The following is a 24,470-nucleotide window of genomic DNA, read 5'->3' on the forward strand; positions in this document are numbered from 1 at the left end:
TTACAATCTTAAACGCTTTATAGCCCGGTAGTGGTAGCCATCCTTGGCCAATACAGCCGCCTCCTCGGGACCCTCAGCCTCAGTCTGGCCTTGTTCTAGTGGTGGCAAGTACTCACTGTCCACTGCCTTCGGTAGTGCCATCTCTTCGGCGGGTTGCTTGTAATGATATCCATCATCCATCAAAATACCGCTATCTTGAGGGGCTTCCTCCTCTCCTTCCTGTGAACGCACTTCTGGTTGGGCGTGTTCTTCTTGCTGCTGCTGTGATTCTTCTTCTGGTACTGCTGCTGGTTCAGTTTCGACTTCTTCCACAACTATTGGCGCTTCGGTGCTTACTTCCTCTGCCGGGGGTGGCAAGTAGACTGGAGCCACTTTCGGAACGGCTGCATTCAACTCTATCGTATCATCGGCATTTGGTGGCAGATATGATTGGCTGGGCGGCAAGTAGCTTGGTGACAAGTGTGAGACGTCACGACGTACACGTTGACGGTATTTCAGACGGCGTACAGCGCGATATTCATAACCGTCGGCACCGAGTACAGCGCTTTCTGGTAAGGGTTCGGGTTCTGCGTTGGCAACGGGCGTTTCAGTTTCAGCAATGATAGCCTCAGTTGTGGCTGTTATCTCTTCGGGTAATGCTAATTTAGGCTCAGGTGGCAGATAATTGTAGGCCGGCTGCTGTGCCGCTACCAACTCGGAAACATCGCGCTGCAAGCGCTGGTGCGGCAGTGCTGAAGCAATTGCTGTGGCTGTTGCCAGCACTAAACAAGGTACCAGAGTGAATTTCTGCAGAAGAAAAAGATATAAAATGTAATAATCAAATAGTTATCGGGTTTTCTATCTAGTGTGATTGTATTTTTCGAAGTTCTTTTTACTATTTTTTTATACTCAATCGTTGAATTTGATTTTAGTCCTTCTTTTTCAAGTATTTTCTTATAATAACACAATATTTAGACATTTCATATTCCTAACTTTTTAAACTGTCCAAATTTTTTGTTGAACTTTCATATTTTTGAATTGTAAGTTTTTTAATTTGAATTCCAAAATACACTTTTAACTATGATCTCTGTTTTACACACCATTTTTTATTGCTCCACGCACAATTTATTTCGACTTTATTGAATTTGAATGTTCGCGAGTTTGCCGCTACAACCAACAGATTGTTAATGATATTATTACCGCTAGATGCAAACGTTTTTATACTAAAATATGACATTCAAAATTATTACTTAAAAATAGTCAATATCAAGTAAAATTCCAGTTGAAAAGGCATAAACCAACGTAAAAAGGAAGAAATCATCGATAATAGTTGAAAATCAAACTCATTCAGCTATAGCAAAACTAAGTGAAATAAGAGCAACAACAACAAAAATAGCTCAACCTGTTCATCGATACAACATACTTTGCAGCTCAATTGCTCCGGTTGAAAATTTGAAGTTGAAGTGTCCACTTCGGCTGCTCTTAAGTCGCACTCAACACGAAAATATTTCAAAGCGATGCATACATACATACATACAAATATATTTTTTTCTCAGCCGCTTCATTTACTTGCTATTGTATAGCTTTTTGGCATGAGACCGTAGTTTTCTTTGTAAACAGTATTTACGGCGTTTAGGGCTCAATATAAGTATGCACATTCACATATGTATGTATATATGTAGGTATGTATATATAAATATATGAATATATGTATATGTATTTGTGGCAACCATTGTATGTCGGTTTGTATGATTATTAACACGTATTCACGTGTTCACGGTTTAGTCATAATTTTGTTGCAATGTCAAGAGCATCACTTGTGGCAAAGCCAAATAAAACGCATTGTTCTTCTTCCAGATTTGTTTTCTGTGATAAGAAGGCCATTTTCATACGTAATTCAAAAGCAGTTTCTTTTTGCTGTTTGTTTTTTTGCTGTCTGTAACTTGAGTAAAAATTGAGATATTTCGATGAAACTTGGCGTTCCTTGGCAAAAAACCTGAGTACCGACTATGTGGACTCCAGAGCCTAAAGATGACATTTTATCGAAAATATTGGACAATGTGTAAGATATTTAATTGAAATTTGAAGATAATCTTTTATTGCTAATATTATCTCTGTGTATCAAAAATAGGTTGAATCGGGTTAATACTTCCCTAGCCTCCATATACCTAATATTAAGTTCGAATTTTTTAATTTCGCTGCTACAGAGCTCGTATCTTGCAATACTATACATCTTTGAAAGGTCTTGACATAACCTACGCTATGCATGATTAGTTTGGATATTGCGCTATTTTAAAGTTTTCCTTCGTTAAAGGCAAATTCGCTAGAGAAACGTTCCGTGAGATTAATGGTGTTTTGGAGGATGGTATTCTATCACAGCGTGTGAAAACGATACCACGGATAAGCCAGCTGGCGGAAGACCTGTGACGCCGAATACCGATCAAATCAGGGAAAACATCGAATTAGATCGGCATGTGGCATCTGTTGACATCGCCTAGAAGATGGGAGTTAGTCACCAAACAATTTTAAACCATCTGCAGAAGGCGGGATACACAAAAAAGCTTGATCTTTGGGTGCGGCATGATTTGACGCAAAAAAACCTTCTGGACCGAATCAACGCTTGCGATATGCTGCTGAAACGGAACGAACTCGACCCATTTTTGATGCGGATGGTGACTGGCGACGAAAAATGGATTACATACGACAATATCAAGCGAAAACGGTCTTGGACGAAGGCCGGTGAATCGTCCCAAACAGTTGCCAAGCTGGGATTGACGGCCAGGAAGGCTTTGCTGTATGTTTGGTGGGATTGGAAGGGTATCATACGCTATGAGCTGCTCCCATATGGCCTGACGCTTAATTCTACCATCTACTGGGAACAACTGGATCGCTTGAAGTAGGCGATCGACCAGAAGCGTCTAGAATTGGCCAACAGGAAGGGTGTAATGTTCCACCAGGACAACGCCAGACCACACACTTCGTTGATGACTCGTCAGAAGCTGCGGGAGCTCGGATGGGAGGTTTTATCGCATCCACCATATAGCCCGGATATAGCGTCAAGTGATTACCACCTGTCCATGGCGAACGCTGTTGTTGGTGTAAAGTTCAACTCATAAGAGTCTTGTGAAAAGTGGCTGTCCGAGTTCTTCGCAAATAAGGAGGGGGGCTTCTACGAAGGGCGCATATTTGAACTAAATCCGATCACTTTATACCGCATATATCGGCCAATAACATGAGTTATCTTAATACAATTAAAAGAGCTTGCTTTTGCATTAACGTGCTTAGAATAAATAAAATCGGGTGAAACCCGCCCTAGACCCCATATAATTAACTTATATGTATAAACCTTATCTGGTTTTAATCCTTGAAAGTTACAAGATTGTGAAATGTTCGGTTATACCCGAACTTAGCTCTTCCTTACTTGTTTATATGTAGGCTTGCATGTATATGCACATTTCGGCACTCATTACACGACATTTGTAAATATAATTAGATATTATGTTGGATTTTGTAATCTACCATAGTTATGAGTAATGTTGTGGGAACTTTTTTCCTTAACCTAAAAAACCAAAAGATATCATATTTGTTCACATATCGGCCATAATTTAATCTTGCCTATATGTTTATGTTACTATTTGCAATGAAATTTTTTTCCTGATTGTAAAATAACGGCAGTTGAGGCAAAATGTTACTTTTTTACTTGGTATTTGGTGCAAGTTCCCTTAAATCACATAATTTCTCTCATCCAATGTTACTTGATCTAAAACATCGTGGTGTTTATCGTGTTTTCATTATCGTTATTTCCAGTTAACCACTACTGGAACACGAGTATGTCCCGGTGTGTATGCTGGCTGTCATTTAGGTAGCTGTTAATACTAGTTAGTAATAATGCAATTTATGTCACTCGAATTATCTGCGGTTTGGCTTTTGACATCAGCCCGCATTGTTCTGACCATTTTCGGATAATACATTTTGCACAAGTAGATGCAGTTGTGCCACATATACTTACTACATATGCATATACTATAGGTATAATTCAGGTTTATTAATGAAGTATATAGACGCCATTGTTACACAGAAAATTAATAATTAAATACTTGTATAATAAGTATGTAAAGAATTTATTAACTTAATTGAAATTGCGTTCGAAATTATTCCCTTAGTATTTACTTAATCACGCCGCACCACAAATAATAATTGAAATAATAAAACTGGCATTAGCCTAGGGTGAACTTTTGGGTGAGACTTCATACTGTGTGCTATCTGCTATCTTCCTCCTGCTGAGGAAGTTTTATTCTAGTAGGGACGGACTTTCAAACCACCGAAGCTTTCAGTCAGTGATATTTTTCAAAAATTGTTCAGAATTGTTCAACTATGTCAGTTCAATACATGAGGTTAAGAATTCATTGATGAAATTTTTTCCCATCCCTGCACTTTGGACAGCCTACTAACGGCAATTCTATGTATGGACTAAACGCAATTTTCCCACAAAAGGGCGTCTCCTTCTTTGTGGTGTATTTTAGCTGGGGGCATCTCAAAATCGATGATTTTCCTAATATAAACGTAAACGACTTTAGTTACCATTTTGTTATGAAACAAATTGCACCTTATATCACATTTTTATTACAAATCTAAGGCAATTTGCTTTTAATTGGCCACATGAGGTTTGAATTACATAAAATACGAATGCTTGACTTCATTAAAACAAATTGTCTTGAACTTCTTTTATTACACGTTTTTATATTGCTATCTAAGTGTTTAACTATATATGTATATAGCTTCACATTATACTCTCAGGTTTACACAGGTTTATGGGCAATGAGTCAAATGGTCCATGTAATTCCTTATTGTAATATATGTGCTATGTGCGGAAAAATCAATTTAATTACTCAGCAAATTGACGCTAATTAGAAATTACGTTCACTAAGGCAATAGCATCAGCTCACATGTATGTATGTATGTACGTTTGGGTAGCCGCATTAATATCTTCTTGTATAAGTACAGTTTGTACTATTATTATGGACTCATGTCCTCTCATTTGGAGGCTAGCAGCGCACATTAAACTGCTGTGTTGAGCAATTTTTGTATTGTCCAGTCATGATTAAGTTTTAAAACACGGCAAATATTTTTAACATTAATACGACAAAAGGAAGAAAGCAGAGTTCTCAGGTCAATCATTTTGTACATACAAGGTCTGTCGCAAAAGAAACAGAACTTTTTAAATATAGCTGTTTCTGGTGGCGCCACCTATTGGTGGGTATATGAAATAAAAAGTCTGATCTCTTGTTGACATTTCATGAAAATTTTAAGACAATTGGATAACTACAATCGATGTTATCGATCAAAAAGTCAAAGCAGCGTTTGGTCATCGGTCGCAAGATGCAAAGAGCAAATATTAAATTTTGTTTTAAACTTGGGAAAACGTTTACTGAAACATTTCAAATGATGAAAAAAGCTTATGGTGATCAGTGCCTATCCCGTAGTAATGTGCATGAGTGGTTTAAGTGATTCCAAGAAGGTCGTGAGGACCTCTGTGACGATCAGAGTCGGTCGTCTTCAGAAGTCAAAAATGAAGACAATGCTGATTTGTTTTTACGATTCCGAGGGTATTGTACACCGAGAGTTCGTTCCACCTGGCCAAACGATTAATGCTGTGTTTTACCTTGGTGTTATGAAGCGTCTTTTGTCACGCATTCGTCGTGCTCGACCACAATACCGTGAGGCAGGGTCCTGGCGCCTGTTGCACGATAATGCGCCGTGTCATCGGTCGACGCTTGTCACTGATTTTTTGACAAAAAACTCCATATTAACCTTTAATCACTCATCCTACTCAGCTGATCTGGCACCCTGTGATTTTTACCTATTTGGAAAATTTCATTTGCCCATGAAAGGACACTGGTTTCAGGACATTTCAGCTATCCAAAAGGCGACGACCGATATTCTCAAGAGCATTCCGAAAAATGACCTTAAACACTCATTTGAAATGCTAATTGACCGGGCTAAATGCTGTATCGAAGCACAAGAAAACAACTTTGAATCAAAAAATATAACTTTTGAAAAATAGTAATTTTTTGTTGTTTCTTTTTAACAGTCCTGTTTCTTTTGTGACAGTCTTTGTACATTGAAAATTTTCGCTAAAAGCAGGGAATATTGTATCGGCTTCCAGAACTGATTTTTTAGATATTGTGATATCCAAAGTTAATGGCTTTAAATCCAACCAACGCAAAATCGGCCGTTTTTTTTGAAAAAGCTATACGAGTAGTGGTTGGCGGTGGGGTGAATCCAATGCTATTATTTATAAAAACTGTATTGGTTTTAGTAGCCGTCTACGGCTTCGAAGTCGGATTAAAACTCAAAGCTCCTTACAAGATCAAGGCGCATAACACAAATGAGAAGAAGGTCGACCAATGAATTAGTACACTAGTTTACAGCAATTTTGTGAATGTGATGTTAGAGGCTGTTACTTGCTAATTTTGGGTTGTTGAAATCGAAATTTCCTTACCCGTGAGTTTTTTGTATCGTAGTCAGGGGATGTAGGGGTCAAATCACCAATACCCTACAGACCTCTTAGCACATCAGTTGCCAATTTTTCCTTCTTGTTTGTTGAGTAGTGTTGTCAGAAGTAGTCGTGCTCAGAGACGAATATTTTGTCCACTTTTGACTAATTATTTATAAAAAGATAGTTTTTTTATTTTCCTAATCGCAGCACGGAATCGTCAGTGGTCCCTCGATTGCCAGAACAAAACGCTTGTTCACAAATGGCGTTGAAACAACCGCCACTTAACATACACATGTTGATATGTGTTTATATATATGTATCACAAATCACATCTCTCTTCTCTATCATTCTTGTATATGTATATTGTAAATATACCGTAATATTTGTTTACTATACCACTAAATATATAGACATTGTATATGACTGTATAAATTAATTATGCGATAATGCAAATGTAGTCACAAATTTTACATCAACGCAAATATTTATGCGAACGTGTGGCAAATAAACAAGTAAATTTTGGTTAAACACAATAAATTGTTAGCATCCCAAATTATTTATATACACAAACAAATCGGCGAGCTTCCTGAGATATAGTATGTGTGCGTGTTTTATGTGTGTATAATAAATGTATTAATGGCTAACAGTACATATTACCACCTCCTCATCGTTTTGCGCCAGTTGCATTTAAATTAATTCACTTATTTATAGAACGCACTGCAAAACGTCGCGAATGCCGGTGCCAATGAAAACAAATGGACTTGTCAGGTACTACATGGTATACCATCTACAGTGGCAATGAGACAAAAACCATATTTGGAAATATAAGACTGGTGCCTATAAATGCTCTTAATATAAGTATGTATTTCTTGGAAAATAGCTGCTAATTTTATTGAAAGTATCTGCTTCGACTAGCATGAAGGTATATTGGATACACACGCAAGAAACGCTTTGAATCAGAAAACATATTTTTATTTCTCGCCAGTGTACCGGTTTTCTTTTCTACATTGTATTTTATTTGAAATTTCGCACACTTACTGTGCTATAATGCGGTTTGTGTATAGTTGCCCAAATTTTGAACAGAACACAGTAAATCCCGCCATGAATTGTTTCACCGGAAACGGATGAGCGATGATGCTCAATGGGTGTAACAAATTAATGGATTATAATTGAATCTAAAAATGTGGTTAATGTACATACATAAGTATTTATGTGGGTAAGCATTTAGGTAGGTATTTTATGCTTTTTTATTTACTAAAACTGTGTATTAATGCTAAGCCCAAATATTATATTTTCAACTTTATGCTCTTCATTATTTTGAAAATTTGTTTTACTGCTGAATAGATATTTTTAAGTTTTTATTCTCCTAGAGGAAATGAGGTTTACATTTTTTGGTGTTTCTAATTACTTCTTTTATATTTGTGTTTCGAAATTTAAATAATAAAAATCGAATAAACTAGGCATTATATAGACAGATTAGTAAAAGCGGCCAATAAATGATATTTTTTGCCTGCCATGAGTTGCCTCAGCAATAACGTTACCACTGCTAATACCGTCACCAAGGCGATTATCTTTTACCGTTCGTTTTACAACATTTTTCTCGCCGGGTTATGCTGTTTTCTCTCTCCTAAATGATTCCGCTCTTCGTTGCCGTTTTTTATTCCGTGCGGAGATTGTTTTCTAAAAATTTCCGTTAATCCAATCTGCAGAACTTTGTTTGCACTTAATTTACGACGACCGTTTGTTTCAAATTACCTACTTGTTTAATTGTTACCCGTAAATTTACAACAATGAACGCCATTTCTTTTATGCTTAGTTCAATCAAATAATGTTTCGGCTATTGTTGGCAGTAAAAGTCCTTTTAATTCTTATGTAACCATAAAATAACCGTTTATTGTCGCTTACAATAAAACAAATTATTGCCATTTCACTCATCCCATCCTATATAGTACATATCCGTACAAGTGCAAACAGCCTGTGACCAGCGGCGAATACCTGAAATCATAAAAGTTAATGATTCTCCGTTGGACAGGCGCTTCGGGCTATTTCCGCAATTAGTGAGGAGGAGTCGGCTAATAAAAAATGCATTGTATGGTATTGTATTGACCCAACAAGCAGCCAATTGAGTAAGGTAAAAACGGTAAAATCAACAACAGTGAAAAGTAAGACATAAAGTGACAATAAAAACACCGTTAGACATATTTAAGGGAAAGTGTTCGCCGTTAATCCGAAAGGACGACAAAAGCGAGTCGTCATGAATAGCCAGACAATAGTTTTCCGAGCATAACTGTTACACAATGAGCGTGTTTATGTTTTCACGGCAGTTATATATATTTTCGAAATCAAAAAACTTCATAAGAAACATTTTATTACGAAAAATCATGGCAAATTTCAGCAAAATAACAACGACGCGTAACATAAGTAGTTACGTTATTGCTAAGTATTATATTAGCAAAGAACATATTGCTTCAAAGTCGAAACAAATGATGGGAATGCATAAAAATTGTAGAAGTTGTTCGTACAGGCTGGTAAAATGTCGAGTTTTTAATAAATTTTCTCAAACACTGGTCATGAAGTCTTTGATTATGACTGTTAATGTCACCACCGTACTTTGTAATTGAAACGCTGTTTAGAAAGTCGGGGGACGAAATTTGTTCATTATTTTTCTGATGATATCTTCACTTTTCTTCAACATGTTGACACCTGTGTTAAGTAGGGGTACCATATACTTAATGCGGAAGTCTTTTTTTAAGGAAATTAGTGTTATATCGGGTGATTTTTTAAGAGCTTGATAAAAAAATGAAAATTTCATCCAGAACTGTTAACTGCCATTTATAGAAAACTCTATAGCCTTTGTACAACTTTGCAAATAGAAGAAAATAACTTAATAATATAATTATTTTAGATTGGGTAATTGCCTTGTGCTGTGCAAAAAGGAAAGCGTTGATCAGAATTACTTTCACTATTCAAAGAATACTCTCTATTATTTTCTTCAAAGGGGTGGAGAATTTGAAGTAATTCAATCTTTTTATTAAAAAATACTGCAGTTCTTTGTCACGCACCAGTCCTTACATAAACACACACACATATGCATGTAAATGTAAGTATGTATCAGCATAAAATAAATTAAAACGGCATATAGTGAAACCAACTGAATCTCTCGATCCGTTGCCAATGAAAGGTGAAATCCCAAGCTGATATGGAGTGCAATGCATATAATTTCCCCAGGCACATCTTCTATGTAGAACCAATAACAACACAAACAAATTACAAGCCAATTGCAGAGGAAAGCAATACAATATTTTAACATTGGACAAACAAGAACAACAACAACAGAGTGTTTGAAAATGAAAAAGTCGATTGTGTCAGGAATGTTTGTTTACACCTAAAAGAAAAATAAACAATAAACAATTGTCAATGTTGATTCTGTCATGTTTATGCAATTTTATGAGAGTGGTTGTTGCCGCTAGTTAGTATACTTGGTGAAATTCCACACTTTCTCACCGCCATGGGTCAACGCCCTGCCCCACTACAGAAGCTGAACATAAGAATATAGCACATTTTCCTTGTACTTCTGAAGTTTTCGGTTTTGTTTGCTTTCACTTTCTTGTTTAACTTTCTCGAGAACATAGTTACCTGTGAAGCAAGTCTTGCACGGCGCGTTGAAGTGTAATTTTGTTCCTTGCTGTCAAAATATGTACATACATATGTACATATGTATGTATTTACCACGCAGTGTAGTTGCGGTGCGTCCTATGTAAATACTTACTTGTTTTTGCTTTGGGTGGCGCCAATTAGAAAGTCCAAGCTGTGACAGACACTTCTCCATCGCAATATAGTATTTGTACGGGTATAAGGTTAAATATTCAACTATAACCGCAAGCAGCCGCCTTAGTGTTTGTAGCCATTTTTATGATATAATCTTCATAAAGTAACTTTTTGTTCTTAGATGGCATCTCTAACCACTCTTAATAAAATTCGTAAGTGAAATCCATTATTGGAAAAAATAACTTCAACACCAAACAAGTAGGTTTGTTCAAGTTATTTTTTACAATAATGGTTTTCAGTTACCACTTTTATAGTGTCAACACTTACATATGTATATATTATAGGTTAAATAAAAATAGTTCCTAAATTCAAACCCGCAAACTGAACGAAAAGTTTTCAAATTATAATGATTAGAAACACAAAAGTTGGTTAAATTTTCAAGAGTTGCGGTGTTTGTTTCAACCACAAATCCACAAGCATAAGTACTATGAAACTTTTCATTTCCTTCACCTTTATCTATTTAAATAGCTCAAATCGTTTTTAAATTTTCACACAACATACACTCAAGTACATGGCTGGTTGTTTTACTCAATATTCTGCCATTGAACAGCGGACCAAATTAAAACTGAATTTTAAATAATATTTAGGCTGCCAGTGAGTGTGACCCTTTTCGGTATTATGCAAATAACGGAAATGGAAGTTTCTATGTTGTAATGGTAGAAGGATAATCGCATGTAAATTTTGTGCGAAATGTTGGCAAGCTGTGAAATGAGGAAACGAGTAGTTGATGGAATTGTAATGAGCCGTACATAAGCTCATATGTACTATATGTGAACACACCTATGTATATTTGTAAAGGTACTAATATCATACTTTGAAAGTTTAAAACTCTTTGCTTTGGTATAATGCTTTAAAAGTTGGGATGGAGGTCTAAAAATAAAATTTATTAGGAAATTAAAGGTCAGAATAAATTTTTGTGAAACAAATTTGGTAAATATATGGCATCTGATCACCAATGAACAAATATGGAATTAAATATGTCGCACCTCCCATGAGCTTTTCAATAAGAACTCTTCCATTGCAATATCTTAATGTTTGTATGTTTTGTCTTTCGAAAAGGTTAAACAAACCTTTTGGCTTAGCCTCACCTAAATAGTACAAACAGTTTACCAAACTAGGTTAAAAAACAGCCCTAAACATTAAAGGGTAAGTTAAGTCAAAAGGTTGATCCTTGGAAGAATTTCACTTAGACAGCTTAAAAGGACGGCACGTTGTGGTACCTATAAACTCCTTAATACTGTATCATAAGACCCTAGAGATCGACCAAGCCCTTTGAGCCTGTTACACATTTCGCTCTAACTTCACACTAATATCAATTTCGGTTATAGCTTCTGATTCGCCGATGATTGGGTAAGTTTCTTTTATGTAATTTCATGTAAGTTTTGGCCATTTTATAAATTATAAAGTGATCAAGTGAGCAACAGCTAAATTTTTTTAAATTCCTTACCATCTTTAAGAAATATAACATGTGGTTTGAAAAAGAGTTATCTGTAATTTTTCAAGCGTTTTAAGGTATTAACGTGATTCCAAATACCAGCAGAAGACAAATCTTTCTCTCTGCTCCCCAACTATGGGTGTATATTTGAGCAGCTGCTAATGAAATAATTGTTTTTATGGCTTTACAGGAGGATAGTTCTCATCCATTACTTAGCGGACTTTACCATAGAATTGTGGATGGTCATATATCACCTAAACACATATACCAGCCTTCCAGTCAAATACTTGAAAATAATCTCGAACATTGGTAGGTGTACTGTGTTAAGTGCAAGCGGGTGTTAATTAACTGTTAAGCACTCGAGCTGCAAGCAAGTCCTTTCAAAGTCCATTGTAAATGCGCAGCGCCTAGCCTCAAAGCGCTCCACTCAGCCGCACACATACATATGCAAATCCATATTCATTTGTCAGTGTATGTGTTTGTAGGTGGAGGAAAGATTGAATTGAGGGCAAATGCCAACAGTTTCCGGCAAAAGCATTGCAGATTAAAGTTAAGCGCCGTCTGTTCGCTGAAGCAAAGGTTATGCCGAGTGGCTATACAGCCCTACTTGTGACACCCCGCCGCGGTTAATGTGAATTTTTAACTAGCGCGCAATTACAAGTGTTTGGCTGACATGCACAAACGAATGAATGGCTTAACATCATCAGCCGATAAGTGTTTGTGGTGCTTGGACTCTCTTTGTAGCGAGTTCATTAGCTGTTAGGTTCTTTAGCATTAACGCGTTGTAATGAAGACCCGGGCGAAAGTTCTGGCTGATTAAAGAAAATTTATTATGTAAATTGAATTTAAGTATTGGTTCAGTCTTTATTTTCTGTTGTAGTTGTATTTTTATAGTCCTTTAAAAATTGGAGAACAAGTCGATAGGAAAATTAGAGAAAAGCTAAATAAACCTTGACGATTACTTCAGCAAGGGAACACAAATGGATATCTTCTCTAAATTTGGCATAGAATATTGATCAAGGCAGTGCAACAACCTCCGAAGAAATTGCTCAGATCGGAACAATGTAGCATAAATCTGCTATTCCAACTGATCTACCAAAGATGATGGTATTTTTATATCCTTTTGTGCTATAGAAAATGCATCTACGAAAGGTCGAAGCTAATGGGTTTCCATAATCATGCTCAGCCTAGAACACGACTTCTCGGCGACTACTAAAGGTTTTATCACAAAGTTGAAATGTTTCCATGCAATAATTAAAAAACAAGGTTTGTAGAGCTTTTCTTTTAAAAAAAAAAGGAAGGCAAATTTTTTTCCATTGTTCAAGATTTCAGTTCATAGCTCATTATGATTTGGTAAGAACAATAGATTTTGGATTTGATCTATACTAGACTTGTTGGTTCTCATTAATTATTGGAACTTATCTTATATTATCACTATCATTACTTCACTCCGGCGACTTTGATTGCTAGCCTAGTTAGTATTAACCTCTTATTTCTGGCCATAACTAGTTTGGTCCATTGCATGTACTCCAGATTATCCGCTGCTTCAACTTTTTCTCTGAATCAATTTAAAAGAATAGAACCCGAGAGTGTTGAGTAAGGTATGTCGGACTTACATTTTAAGTAAACTGGTATGTATATATTGGGGTGGGTAAATAAACAACATTTTTTTTTCGCTTGGTACTCTGAAAAAGGGGTCCGTAGACACCTTTAAAAAAGTCCCTCCAAGTATGAGCGCTTAATTGTTATGGGAAGGTCCTGCGCCTTACAGTTTTCTATATTTTTTTTATTTTCAGATAGAAAAATTCTAATCTCTCTTCCAACTATTTAAAAAAATATCTCGTTCTATAACTTTTGTAGGAAATTGAATGAAAAAACATATTTTTCAAAGTATCAAGCGAAAAAAATATATTCGTTTCTTTTGACAAAACCTAAAATATTTATAATATACGAGTACATAGAAGTAAAGCCATTAGGTATTCCATTTCAACTTTCTCTCATAGGCGTGTAAGTATGCAAGTGTAGTCGTGTGTAGTAACATAAACATTGACACGCAAGTAGATCACAACGTTGTGCTTACTTCGGCCTCCGCATGCGAGCCAATAAAAGTCACTGGTGTTAACGACTTTAGCGCCACGTTTTATCGCATATTTACACACTTGAAGTTATTTTGATAATTCCACATATGTATGTAAAGTAAATTTACTACTACTACAACCGCGCACAAATACATATTCATGTTTATTCAAGCCTAATGCTCTTCCATTTGTGGCGTCTACTCGCGCATTTGTTGCTTAAAAGGATTTTCATGTTCTCACTTTGATTTGTGCGCGAGCAAAAATTGATATCAGCGAATATATTCAATCAGACAATACAAGCGAATTTGTGCACATAAGTAGAATATATAAATTATGTAAAAGATTTTGAGCGAATGTTAACAGCCTTTATTTACGATGCGCTGAAAATCGTGTCGAATTTACAATGTTTTGGTTTTTGTTTTTGTTCTTAGTATATGTAATGAAAATAACGACAAATGACTGCCGTTTTTCATGCTTGCTCAATTATGTAAAGCTTAAATGGTGAAAGCATGGAGGAGGGAAAATAGAGAGGTGAAATTTTTGTCAAAGGAAAACTTATTCATTTTAAACAGCCGAGCTGCGGCTTATGAGTGTTGAGTTAAGTATAGCGAGTACTATTCTGAGCAGATATATACAAATTTCCAAGAAATGTTTTGGAGTATTTTTTAAGTATTTAATTTTTATCAATTTTGATTTTGTAATCATTTATTTCTTCAGAATCTTACGACGAAAATTTCGAATGACTTTTTTCGATTTCTTTATTAATCAAAATCATATTGGTTGGATATGAAAGCATAGCCCTGGTCTAATAGCTTACAAGAGAATACCAATGGTCACGTTGGTAATAATACTATCATCAGTTTTTCATAATATACTTGTATAAAACATATTTATGTTTCCTCAAACTGCCGCTAACTCGCTAGACTCGCATTTTGGTTGACCAACTCAAATACAACTTGATCAATATGGTGTCTGGGATGAACAGCCGCCAACAAAAGCTCTTGTACCAGTATCTTTATAAGCCCACACATATTCAGTACAGTTTCCCAAATTGTGGGTTGCATATTCGAGTTATTTCACAAAAGGTTCAAAAGTGAATTTCACTCTTGATTTTAACACAGCCGAGTTCAGGCGGCTCTTTACGCCTGCAGCGCTGTTATTCATTGACTTTTTGTTGGTATAACTGTTGAATGTACATAAATGTGAAGATATGTCAGTTGTTTCATCTCTGCAACTGTCATAAACAAATTATGGGGAAGCAGTGAATGCTCATATGACGTTGTGTAACCCTTGGCGTATGAGCAACCCACCACAGACATCCTAATTTCATTTCCATACATCCATCATAAACATGAATAAGTCCTGCGGCGCGGAAAAGGCAAATAGTGACTAAATTGTAAATAAATAACTGTGTTGAAAGTGAAAGTTCAGAAGGAGTCAATAAATTGTTTTGTTTTCGCGGATATCAGCTGGTATGACGTTACTATTACGATTTTGATAAATACCAATAGCATGTGGAAAACGGCCAAGTGAAGAGAGCAAACGAAATTTGTGTTTGTTGTCACAGTATTTAAAATAAGTTTTCCGGAAATTTTCGCATACATTACCATGTTCTGCTGTTCGTTTGAGTAAATGCCTGCGTGAAAATGTTGCGCTATTTTTCCTATCTCTCTTTTTTCACTCTTCAACTTTTTGCACCTAATTTAGAATATACAAATAGTCGTATATATAAGATCGTGGAAATAAACCATAAATTTTCATAAAAAATTACTCATATTTACAGCGCAAACCACCTAATGAAGTTCGCTGAATATAAATATATAATAAATTATGTAAAATATGCGTAACATCAGTTTGCGCGCTTAATGGTATGCTACGAATCTTATAATATACAAATAATGGAAATGTTTCACAAACGCATACACCTAGCAATTTTCAAACTACAGCAATTTTCGGCTCCTTGGCGGTATGCAAAGTATGTACAATGTATGTGTATCCGGTTCTGTATACAAAAAAAAACAAAAAAAAGAAATTATTCTATTAATTTATGGTTTCATTTTCAAGTCAAATTGCGTTGCAAAAATTTCTCACATTTATACACACGCGGGCTCTAATAAAGGTTACGAAATAGAAAGCAACTTTTTCCTCGAAAGTCTGATATGTTTGCATTTATTTCGAGCCGCCAGTCGTTTCTTCTTTCCTCTTCAGGGCGCCAATTGGATATTCCAAGCGAAGCCAAGTCCTTCTCCAACGGGGTGAAGGTCTGCTTCTGCTTCCTCCGGCGGGTACTGCACCGAATACTTTCAGAGCTGGAGTGCTTTCGTTCATTCGGACAACATGACCTAGCAAGCGTAGCCGCTGTCTTTTAGTTCGCTCAAATATGTCGATGTCATCGTGTATCTCGTACAGCTCATCGTTCCATCGAATGCGATATTCGCCATGGCCAACACGCAAAGGACCATAAATTTTCCGCAGAACTTTTCTCTCGAAAACTCGCAACGTCACTCATCAGTTGTTGTCATCGCCAAGCCTCTGCACCATAGCAGGACGAGAATTATGACTGACTTATAGAGTTTGGTTTTTGTTCATCGGGAGAGGACTTTACTTCTCAATTGCCTACTCAGTCCGAAGTTGCACCTGTTGGCAAGAGTTATCTTGTGTTGGATTTCCAGGCTGACATTGTCGGTGGTGTTTATACTGGTTTCAAAATGGACGAAATTATTCATTCAATTCAATTCAAAGCTATGACTGTCAACAGTGGCGTGAGAGCCAAGTCGGGAGTGCAAAGACTGTTTGTTTGATGACAGGAGATATTTGGTCTTGCCCTGGTTTGGTATCGAACGGCTAGGAGAGGTCCTTCCCGATCCTGACGGAGCTTTTGGTATTGCTCAACGTCAGTTTACACAGCCGTATTAGTTTTGCGGGGATACCAAATGCAAAAACCGGTGTACATGCTTCCGTCCGACCATATTTCACAAAGAAGCTGATGAATGCTCTTTATCAGTTCTTCGTCGCCGTGTTTGAATATGCCGGCCGGCAATCCATCGGCCCCGCTACTTTGTTGTTCTCCAGACGGGTGACGGGTAAAATTACTCAGTTTTTAAAAATAAAATCTTGCATTTTTGAAAACTTAATTTATATCATCGATTTTCACGTTTAAAGCAGTTTTCATCAGAGAACGTTGGTACAAAAGTAATATGTTATTTGTGTATAATTATTATATAATTGAAATTTCCACCGCTACAAATATCAACTGTTGGGTCTTTATGATAAAGCCAAAAATTTTCGAATTATTCACTTCCATACTTTCCATGCATTTCTGCAATTCACTTCGATTTTAAACTGGTTTGTTCTCCATCAATGCTGTAATTCAATAAACATTCCTCTAAATGCTCCGCACCGCCTTTGAAATATACTCGTAAACACGTGAACACATACACATGTATTTGCATGAACCTACGCGTATAATCCTTGATGTGTCTCAAGCGCTTAACGTTAATACGCAATGTTTTGAGCTCGTGTGGGACAGACGCTGAATTACTATATTTTTTGAAATAAATATTATTTTTTAGTTATTTTTGAACTTAAACGAAATAGTGAAAGCAAAAGAGTATGATATTAAGAAAAGTGGAAATTGTGTTTTCTATGATTCATAAATGACAAATATTTTTCGATTCGAAGACAGTTATTCGTCAATCAAATATATAAAATGCATTTTCTCTGCAGCGAAAATATAATAATTTTATTGAAGATAACGTTCGTCTGTTGTCTGCTGTCAAATTGAATTAGATTAAAAACTAAAATTTAAAGCACGAAACTGGTTTTACCAACAACCTTTGGCCGCCTTTTTCATAAATCAAAATAAAAATATTTTTCAAATTTTTATTAATCGAAGGATAAATTTCATAATTATCCAATTTTGCTTCACTTCTGCCTTCATTAACGAAAATGTGAATGAAATATTTCTGAAGTTTTCTCATTCTACTTCTCAATTAATTGAAAGCCGTTAATTATTACAGTTTCTATTGAATCTGATTGAAACCGTGTCCGAAGGATTGATTGAAATATGGGGTAGGCGAATTTGCGTTTAATTTTTCAGATATTTTAGTATTCTTGAATTTTAGCAATTAATGGCTTCTAATTAAAAGAGATCCGAGAAATGCAAATCTCAGTAATTATGTACAAGAAAAGTTCCATAAAGAAATTCGATATTCTTCAAGTCCAAGAGTAGAAATATATCTAAAAAGGTCACAAAAAACCGTTAGGGAAATTTAAGTTACGCTTTCTTTTGGTGTTCGCGCTATTTTTAGAATTTTTAAGCCCTTTTTCCTATTGTGAATTTGATATCTGCTTGCGCCTTGCCCAATTTTAATATTAAACGCAAATGAAATATAGGTGTGTAGTTGAGTGAACTCTTTCAGGTTCACAGTTGTTTAATTAAATTCATTTTACTTTTACACTTCATAGGTGTGGGTATACTTATATTAAATATATTTGTGTTTGCATATTCAAAGATTTTTCTTCAGATAAAAGAGAAATAATTAAAAAATAATAAAATGTGAAGACATTACTTTGAGTTCTGCCTGTTTACAATATAAAAAATATATAAAAAATTACATAAAAGGATATAAAAGGATATTGACTCACTAATTTGTAATGAAAGCACTTAACCTTAACCTGGGAAGACTTTCCAACACCTACATTCACGTTTCCGCCATTTTTCGCTTTATTTGCCAAACAATTTGGCACAATAAGCGCCAATCAAAGTCATTTCAACACTAGCCACATCAATCAAATACGCGCTTTGTGGCTGTTTGACCACAACAAGGCTAAACACTAAAGTTTTCATGTTTGGGAAAAAAGAAATTGATCTGCTTTGCAACTCAACAACCCTTACAACAAAGATATATACATATATGTATATATAGATCGGAATATCGGATTGCCAACTCGTCAAGGATTACAGTGTAAGAAGATAGCTATCGAACGAAAAAGTTTGCCTTTGACTTTTTCTGACTGTTGGAGAAACATGGAAGCGCCAGAGTCATTAACGTTTGCTCTACGTAATTTGCGCCTGCTGGTAGGCTATACTTTTAATATCGCGCAGCACCCAGCTATTGGGTTACGACTCTATGTGGCACCTATAGAATGTCCAAGCAAATGCGTACATACACAAGCAGATATGTGTGTACACGGGTTGCCGGTCAGCTTAACTGTATTACGCGCATTTCGCTTGTTGCTCTTTCCAAGCGTTGCATAATTGCCACCGCAAATGTGACGACTTTTGCCTTTCATCAAATGGCTGCAGAGCGGATGTTGAATTTTAGTCACATGGCTTCAGCTGCTGCACTTCCCTTCCGCGTCTGACTCGCTGGCCCAGGCATCAGCTATTTGAAACTGAGACTTCAAGGTGCACGCACGCACGCCCATGTACTGCGCGTCTTTTTATGTTTATATCTTCATATATGTGTATGTGTGTGTGTGAGGAAGAGTTGACCGACATGCATTCGTTGCGTTGCCTATTTATTGCCTGGCTTTCGATTTTAATTTCGAATGCAACACCATGGCCTGCTGTGTGCCACTTTCCACTTTGCCGTGGCCATTGGTGCAGCAGATGCCGTTATACGGCTCGTACGCATGTACCTTACTTGCATTGCCTGTATTTGACATAAGCAAGGCATGCATAAAACTTTTGACTATCGCATTAAATGCAAAGCCGGCTTTGCTTCTCTAATGCAGATGCTGGTTTAGAAGTAATTTATAGTCAAAATAGTTGCGGTGAATTTGTTATGAATGAAGATGGAGGAGCCGCATGCAAATAAAGTTAAATTTCTTCGAAAGTCGGTCGGACATGTGCAGAATGCGTAAATAACTTGTTTTTTTTTCTAATAAATTATGCTCTAATTAAAGAATGCGCTGGCTAAACTCATTAATATTCTTGGTGAGCGAGTTTTTAGTTACAATTTCACAGAAATATTTATGCTGTGCCTGGGATTACATGGGTGCGATGATTTAAGAGGAAAATAATTTAAGAGACATGTGACAAACATTCCAATTCTATTCGAGCACAATCCATCATTTCATTCAATGGAGTAATTATTTCTATTTCAGAAATTTTATTTTAATAGAAAATCCAAATGTTAATACTATATTTTTGGCTCTGAATTATGCTATATTAAATATAAAATTTCCTGCGTTGGATTTCCAGGCTGACAATGTTGGATAACTCAACGCAGGATAACTCTTGCCAACAGGTGCTATTTCAGACTAGGCAATTGAGAAGTAGAGTCCTCTCTCGACGAACAAAAACCAAACTCTATAAGTCACTCATTATTCCCGTCCTGCTATATGATGCAGAGGCTTGGACGATGACAACAACTTATGAGTGACGTTGCGAGTTTTCGAGAGAAAAGTTCTGCGGAAGATTTATAGTCCTTTGCGTGTTGGCCACGGCGAATATCGCATTCGATGGAACGATGAACGATGATGACGACATTGGCATAGTTTAGAGAATCAGAAGACAGCGGCTACGCTGGCTAGGTCATGTCGTCCAAATGGATGAAAACGACTGACGCGCTGTTGTTAACTCGGCTATAATCGCCTCTACGCCAGTAGAGAAGAAGAAAAAATTAAAATTACTATCTGTTATAATAAAACGTTTGAACAATATCCATAAAATATATAAAATATAGGAAAATCTACGAGCTTCACTGAAAAAATGGGTTTTTCAAACTGAAAAATTAATAGCTCTCTCTGCGTCTGTGGAAAATTGATGTTTGACATTTATTATGAAAATAAATCTCACACATTCGATTAGCCTCATCACCAGCTCTCTTTTTTTTTTTAAGCATAAATAAAACCAACTTCGCACATACATATTTTGCACTTGCAATTTAACTTTTGAAAAGCCGACTTAATTGTACCAATTACAAGCGCAATGTTACCACAAACTTTCAGCAACCTTTTGCCAGCAAGTTTACGAAGTTCACTCATTTTCTTCCCTCTCTCCCTCTGCTTTATCAACTGGCTTACTTTTCACTGCTGGCAGTTTTTGTTTTGTTTCTCAATTCAATTTGTTAATGGCTTAGAAAATTATATACGCATCGCATAATTTCTTTCATTGAGTGCACAACGCCGCGGCGGACTAAGAGTAAACAACAAAAGCAACAAACGCAAAACAATTTTCATTTGAATCCTTCGCGCATTTATTTAAACTATGTTATTTATTTACTCTGTTTTGTACATTATAAAGTTAATGCTCGACTGGTTAGTTGAGGGAAATCGCTTGAGTTTGCAGACCCCAAGAGCACGGGCAAGAGAGTATTATATGTTTGGAAAGGATGAAGCCACCATTCTTTTTCGTGTGTTTCAAATTTGCTAAATATAAAAAAATTAAAAAAATACAATAAGATTCAAATTGCAGTGTGATATTTTCCAGATTTTCATTAATGTCACAATTTTATATGGAGCAACTATGAGATGCCTAATATTCGATAAGCTAGATTGAGAGAGTGCATAATGGCTGAGGCTAAACTAAAATACAATTATAGAGAATTGCTCAGGTTGGCGCTATAAAAGTTTAGAGAATGTTGGTATACAGTGACATAAATTAGGTTAGGATAAGAGAGGACTCAAGAATAATGATCTATAAGCAGTGATAAAAATTGGGTGTAAGAATGGACCAGCTTGACAAGACATGGAATATAGATCGAGTAATATGGAAGCGAAGTGTAAGAAGCTATAAGCGACGACACGAAAGGTCAAAACATTAATAAATTATAATCTTTGAAGCATTCTTAACTCTGAAGAAACTATTACACAATATTGATTGTTTCAAAAGTGTTTAAACACATTCTTCAACCGCAGAGGAAGGTAGTAACTTTTATATAATCTTTCACGGTAGCCACTCTTTAACGATTTATAATAAGTACGCCAAAACAGTCGTCACTTGCACTGACGAAAATACTTTTGCATTATTTTGCACACAGTTGAACATTTTTGCCTCATTAGCAAGCACCTGCGAGCCTGCCAGGCTTAGCGGCCAACCTCAGTGAAGCAACTCTGCATAACTAAAGCGAATTTTAACGAACTCAAAGAAACAGAAAACCAAGAACGTAGAACACAAACAACAAACAAAAGGGGTTTCGCATTACATAGCGCCAGGGATCAACACAAAAGTGCTGACACATTTCGGTATAAAATACGCTTTAGTGATTCAAGTACGTACAGGTCTGCTACGCAAAAGGCATAAATAAGTGGAGTAAGGATAAAACAACCGCAATACTGAAAACCATCAACAAAAAGCTTAACTAACAACGGCAAAACAAAACAAAACAAAACAAATGATTGCGTGAAAAATTAAATTTTATTTAAAAGTTTGTTGGCTAAAACGATTTTCCTTTTCTTTGCCAACATAAAGTGAATTAAATACTTATTTACAAGGATCAGCGGTTTGTACGAGTGCGAGGATTAATAAAACCGCAGTCAAACGCTAGCGAGGGTGATTGCTGGGTGTTAGCAAATTGCGGGTAAGCTTGCGCTTAAATAAGAACAAATGGAAAGTAAAACATTTCATTAAAACTAAGTTAGAAAGTAAGCAGTTAAGTAAATATTGTGAGCTGTGCAAGTGCTGTGTAATGCACTCTTAACTCTTGGCGCTGCAAACAAGGTGGGCTGTCTCTACACTTCTGTCTTTTCAGTTGTCGTGCACGGCGCTGTGGCGTATGAGCAACATTCTTGGCGCAAATAAACACAATTCGAGTTTAATTTAATTATTTTACAATGCGTGGCGTTGGGGGTGTATAGGGGATCGCAAAAACGTTCTGATAGGCTTTTTTTTACTATTTTGAAGGTGATGAAATAGAATAGCGGCTTCGTGGGGTACGTCAGGTTTATTTATATTTGAAAAGTACATAAAAAGGAAGAGGAGAGCGTTATTCATACTCAGGTAGCTTTGGTCTCCAGTAGCCTATTGTTGCAGCCGTTAACCCGGTCCAGTTGCCACGACACTAAAACGGCCATAACTTTGAAAATAATTTGAATTTTGAAAAATTCTTTTAGAGAGATAATTTTGAATATATGTATAAGCTATCGAATTACAAAAATAATGTTTTTTTTTTTTTTAATTTTTGGACTAGAATACCCTTTTAATTATCCGGTTCAATTTTCGAAATTTCTATAAATTTAAATATGTATATTAGAAATCTTCTCGGTGTCTTGTTTTGTATGCTTTCAATGCTTCGTAAAGTTTGAAAATTTGGACATATAAAAGCTTCTTCAGCTTTTTATGTCGAAAATATCCCATTTTTAATTGTTTGACTTCTTGAAAGAGAATACACTATTCTCAAGCATACCTACGGCTTAATAAACGACTTATTTGAGTGTTATTATTGGAAGAGAGATCAGGTGTTAGTGTGCCGTTATATTCGCGCTCTTCTTTTTCAATATCCTTCTAAAATCTAATTCGACTTATCCCAATATATGTATTTCTCAGCCCAGTCAATCTCTTTAAAACCACTTCCTCAGCATTTTCGTCACTTTTTCAGTGCTTTAAAAACTAACAACTTAATACACACCAGATTGCCATTAACACACACAAATATTTCTCTCCGCGCCAAACCACCGAAATACTCTGCCAAAAATGTCACGGACTGCCATTATTTGTTTACAACCAACAATTTGGAAACAACTACGAAAACAATTTCAATCGAACACAATAAACCAGCATAAGCCCACATAAAATCCCCTCAACTCCCGACCTCAACAAATACACGATTTTTATGTGTTTGTTGTAGTCAGTTGTTTGCTTGATGTTGCCACATTGCGAGTGCCACCAAATGTTGGTCTATGCGTGCGACGACGGCGTCAAATATGACAAAAGTAATAGTGAAACGAGTGAATTCGATTGTTTTTGCGGGTTTGTGCCACTTCGGCAGACATGATGGTGTGGATTAGTGTAAATTGAAAAAGTTCCCTCTACCGTGGGGGCTGGTGACCGGGATGCATTGGATGGCGTTATGTGCCCGGATGCGATAAGCCAAATGCAGAAACACGCTGTGTGTTTGTGAGTGTAAGTATGGATGTGTGGCAAGAGGCACGTGTTGCACAGCGGCACGTGAAATGCCAGCACGAGCTTCAAATGTGCGCCAGGGGCTTCCTATTTTTATATTTTCGCTCGGCGTAAAATGCTTGTATGAACTTGTATTCATAGTCACTTCTATTTTCGATTCAAATAACAAGCGAATAAATGGCTTGTGTGTGTTTTGTGGAAAAATCGCAAAACATTGAATTTAAGAGTTTTGCGTGAGTAAACTTTCAATTTCACGGATTTAATGGCCTGACTCCACTTGCAGCCTCGCAGCATCAAGCATATACATATATTTATACATACATACTTGTACGTATGTAACAACATGGTTAAACATATACATATATTTATACATACATACTTGTACGTATGTAACAGCATGGTTAAAAGTATCAGGTGTACAGTTAGAGAGAATAAAAAAGCGAAGTATTTATTTCTTTATTGCTCTCTTTTGCTTAGTAACTGTCATTTAGCATTGCAAGGGGAGGATAAAAATTGAATTACAAAAACAAGAAGTAACAAAGAAATCGCGCCACAGGCATCTCTCCTTACCCACACAGCCAT

The 24,470-nt window shown here is 36.2% G+C and overlaps 1 protein-coding gene across 1 annotated transcript; it reads right to left on the reverse strand.

The window, feature by feature from the left end:
- On the reverse strand, positions 1-24,470 carry LOC120776913 (translation initiation factor IF-2). Its single transcript, XM_040107983.1, has 2 exons — positions 24,459-24,470; positions 1-786 (listed from the first exon to the last, which is right to left on the reverse strand). Exons 1-2 carry the CDS (start codon positions 24,468-24,470, stop codon positions 1-3), a joined length of 798 nt encoding a protein of 265 aa, XP_039963917.1.

This window comes from Bactrocera tryoni, chromosome 5 (assembly GCF_016617805.1).
Source record: "Bactrocera tryoni isolate S06 chromosome 5, CSIRO_BtryS06_freeze2, whole genome shotgun sequence".
Lineage (NCBI taxonomy): Eukaryota > Metazoa > Arthropoda > Insecta > Diptera > Tephritidae > Bactrocera > Bactrocera tryoni.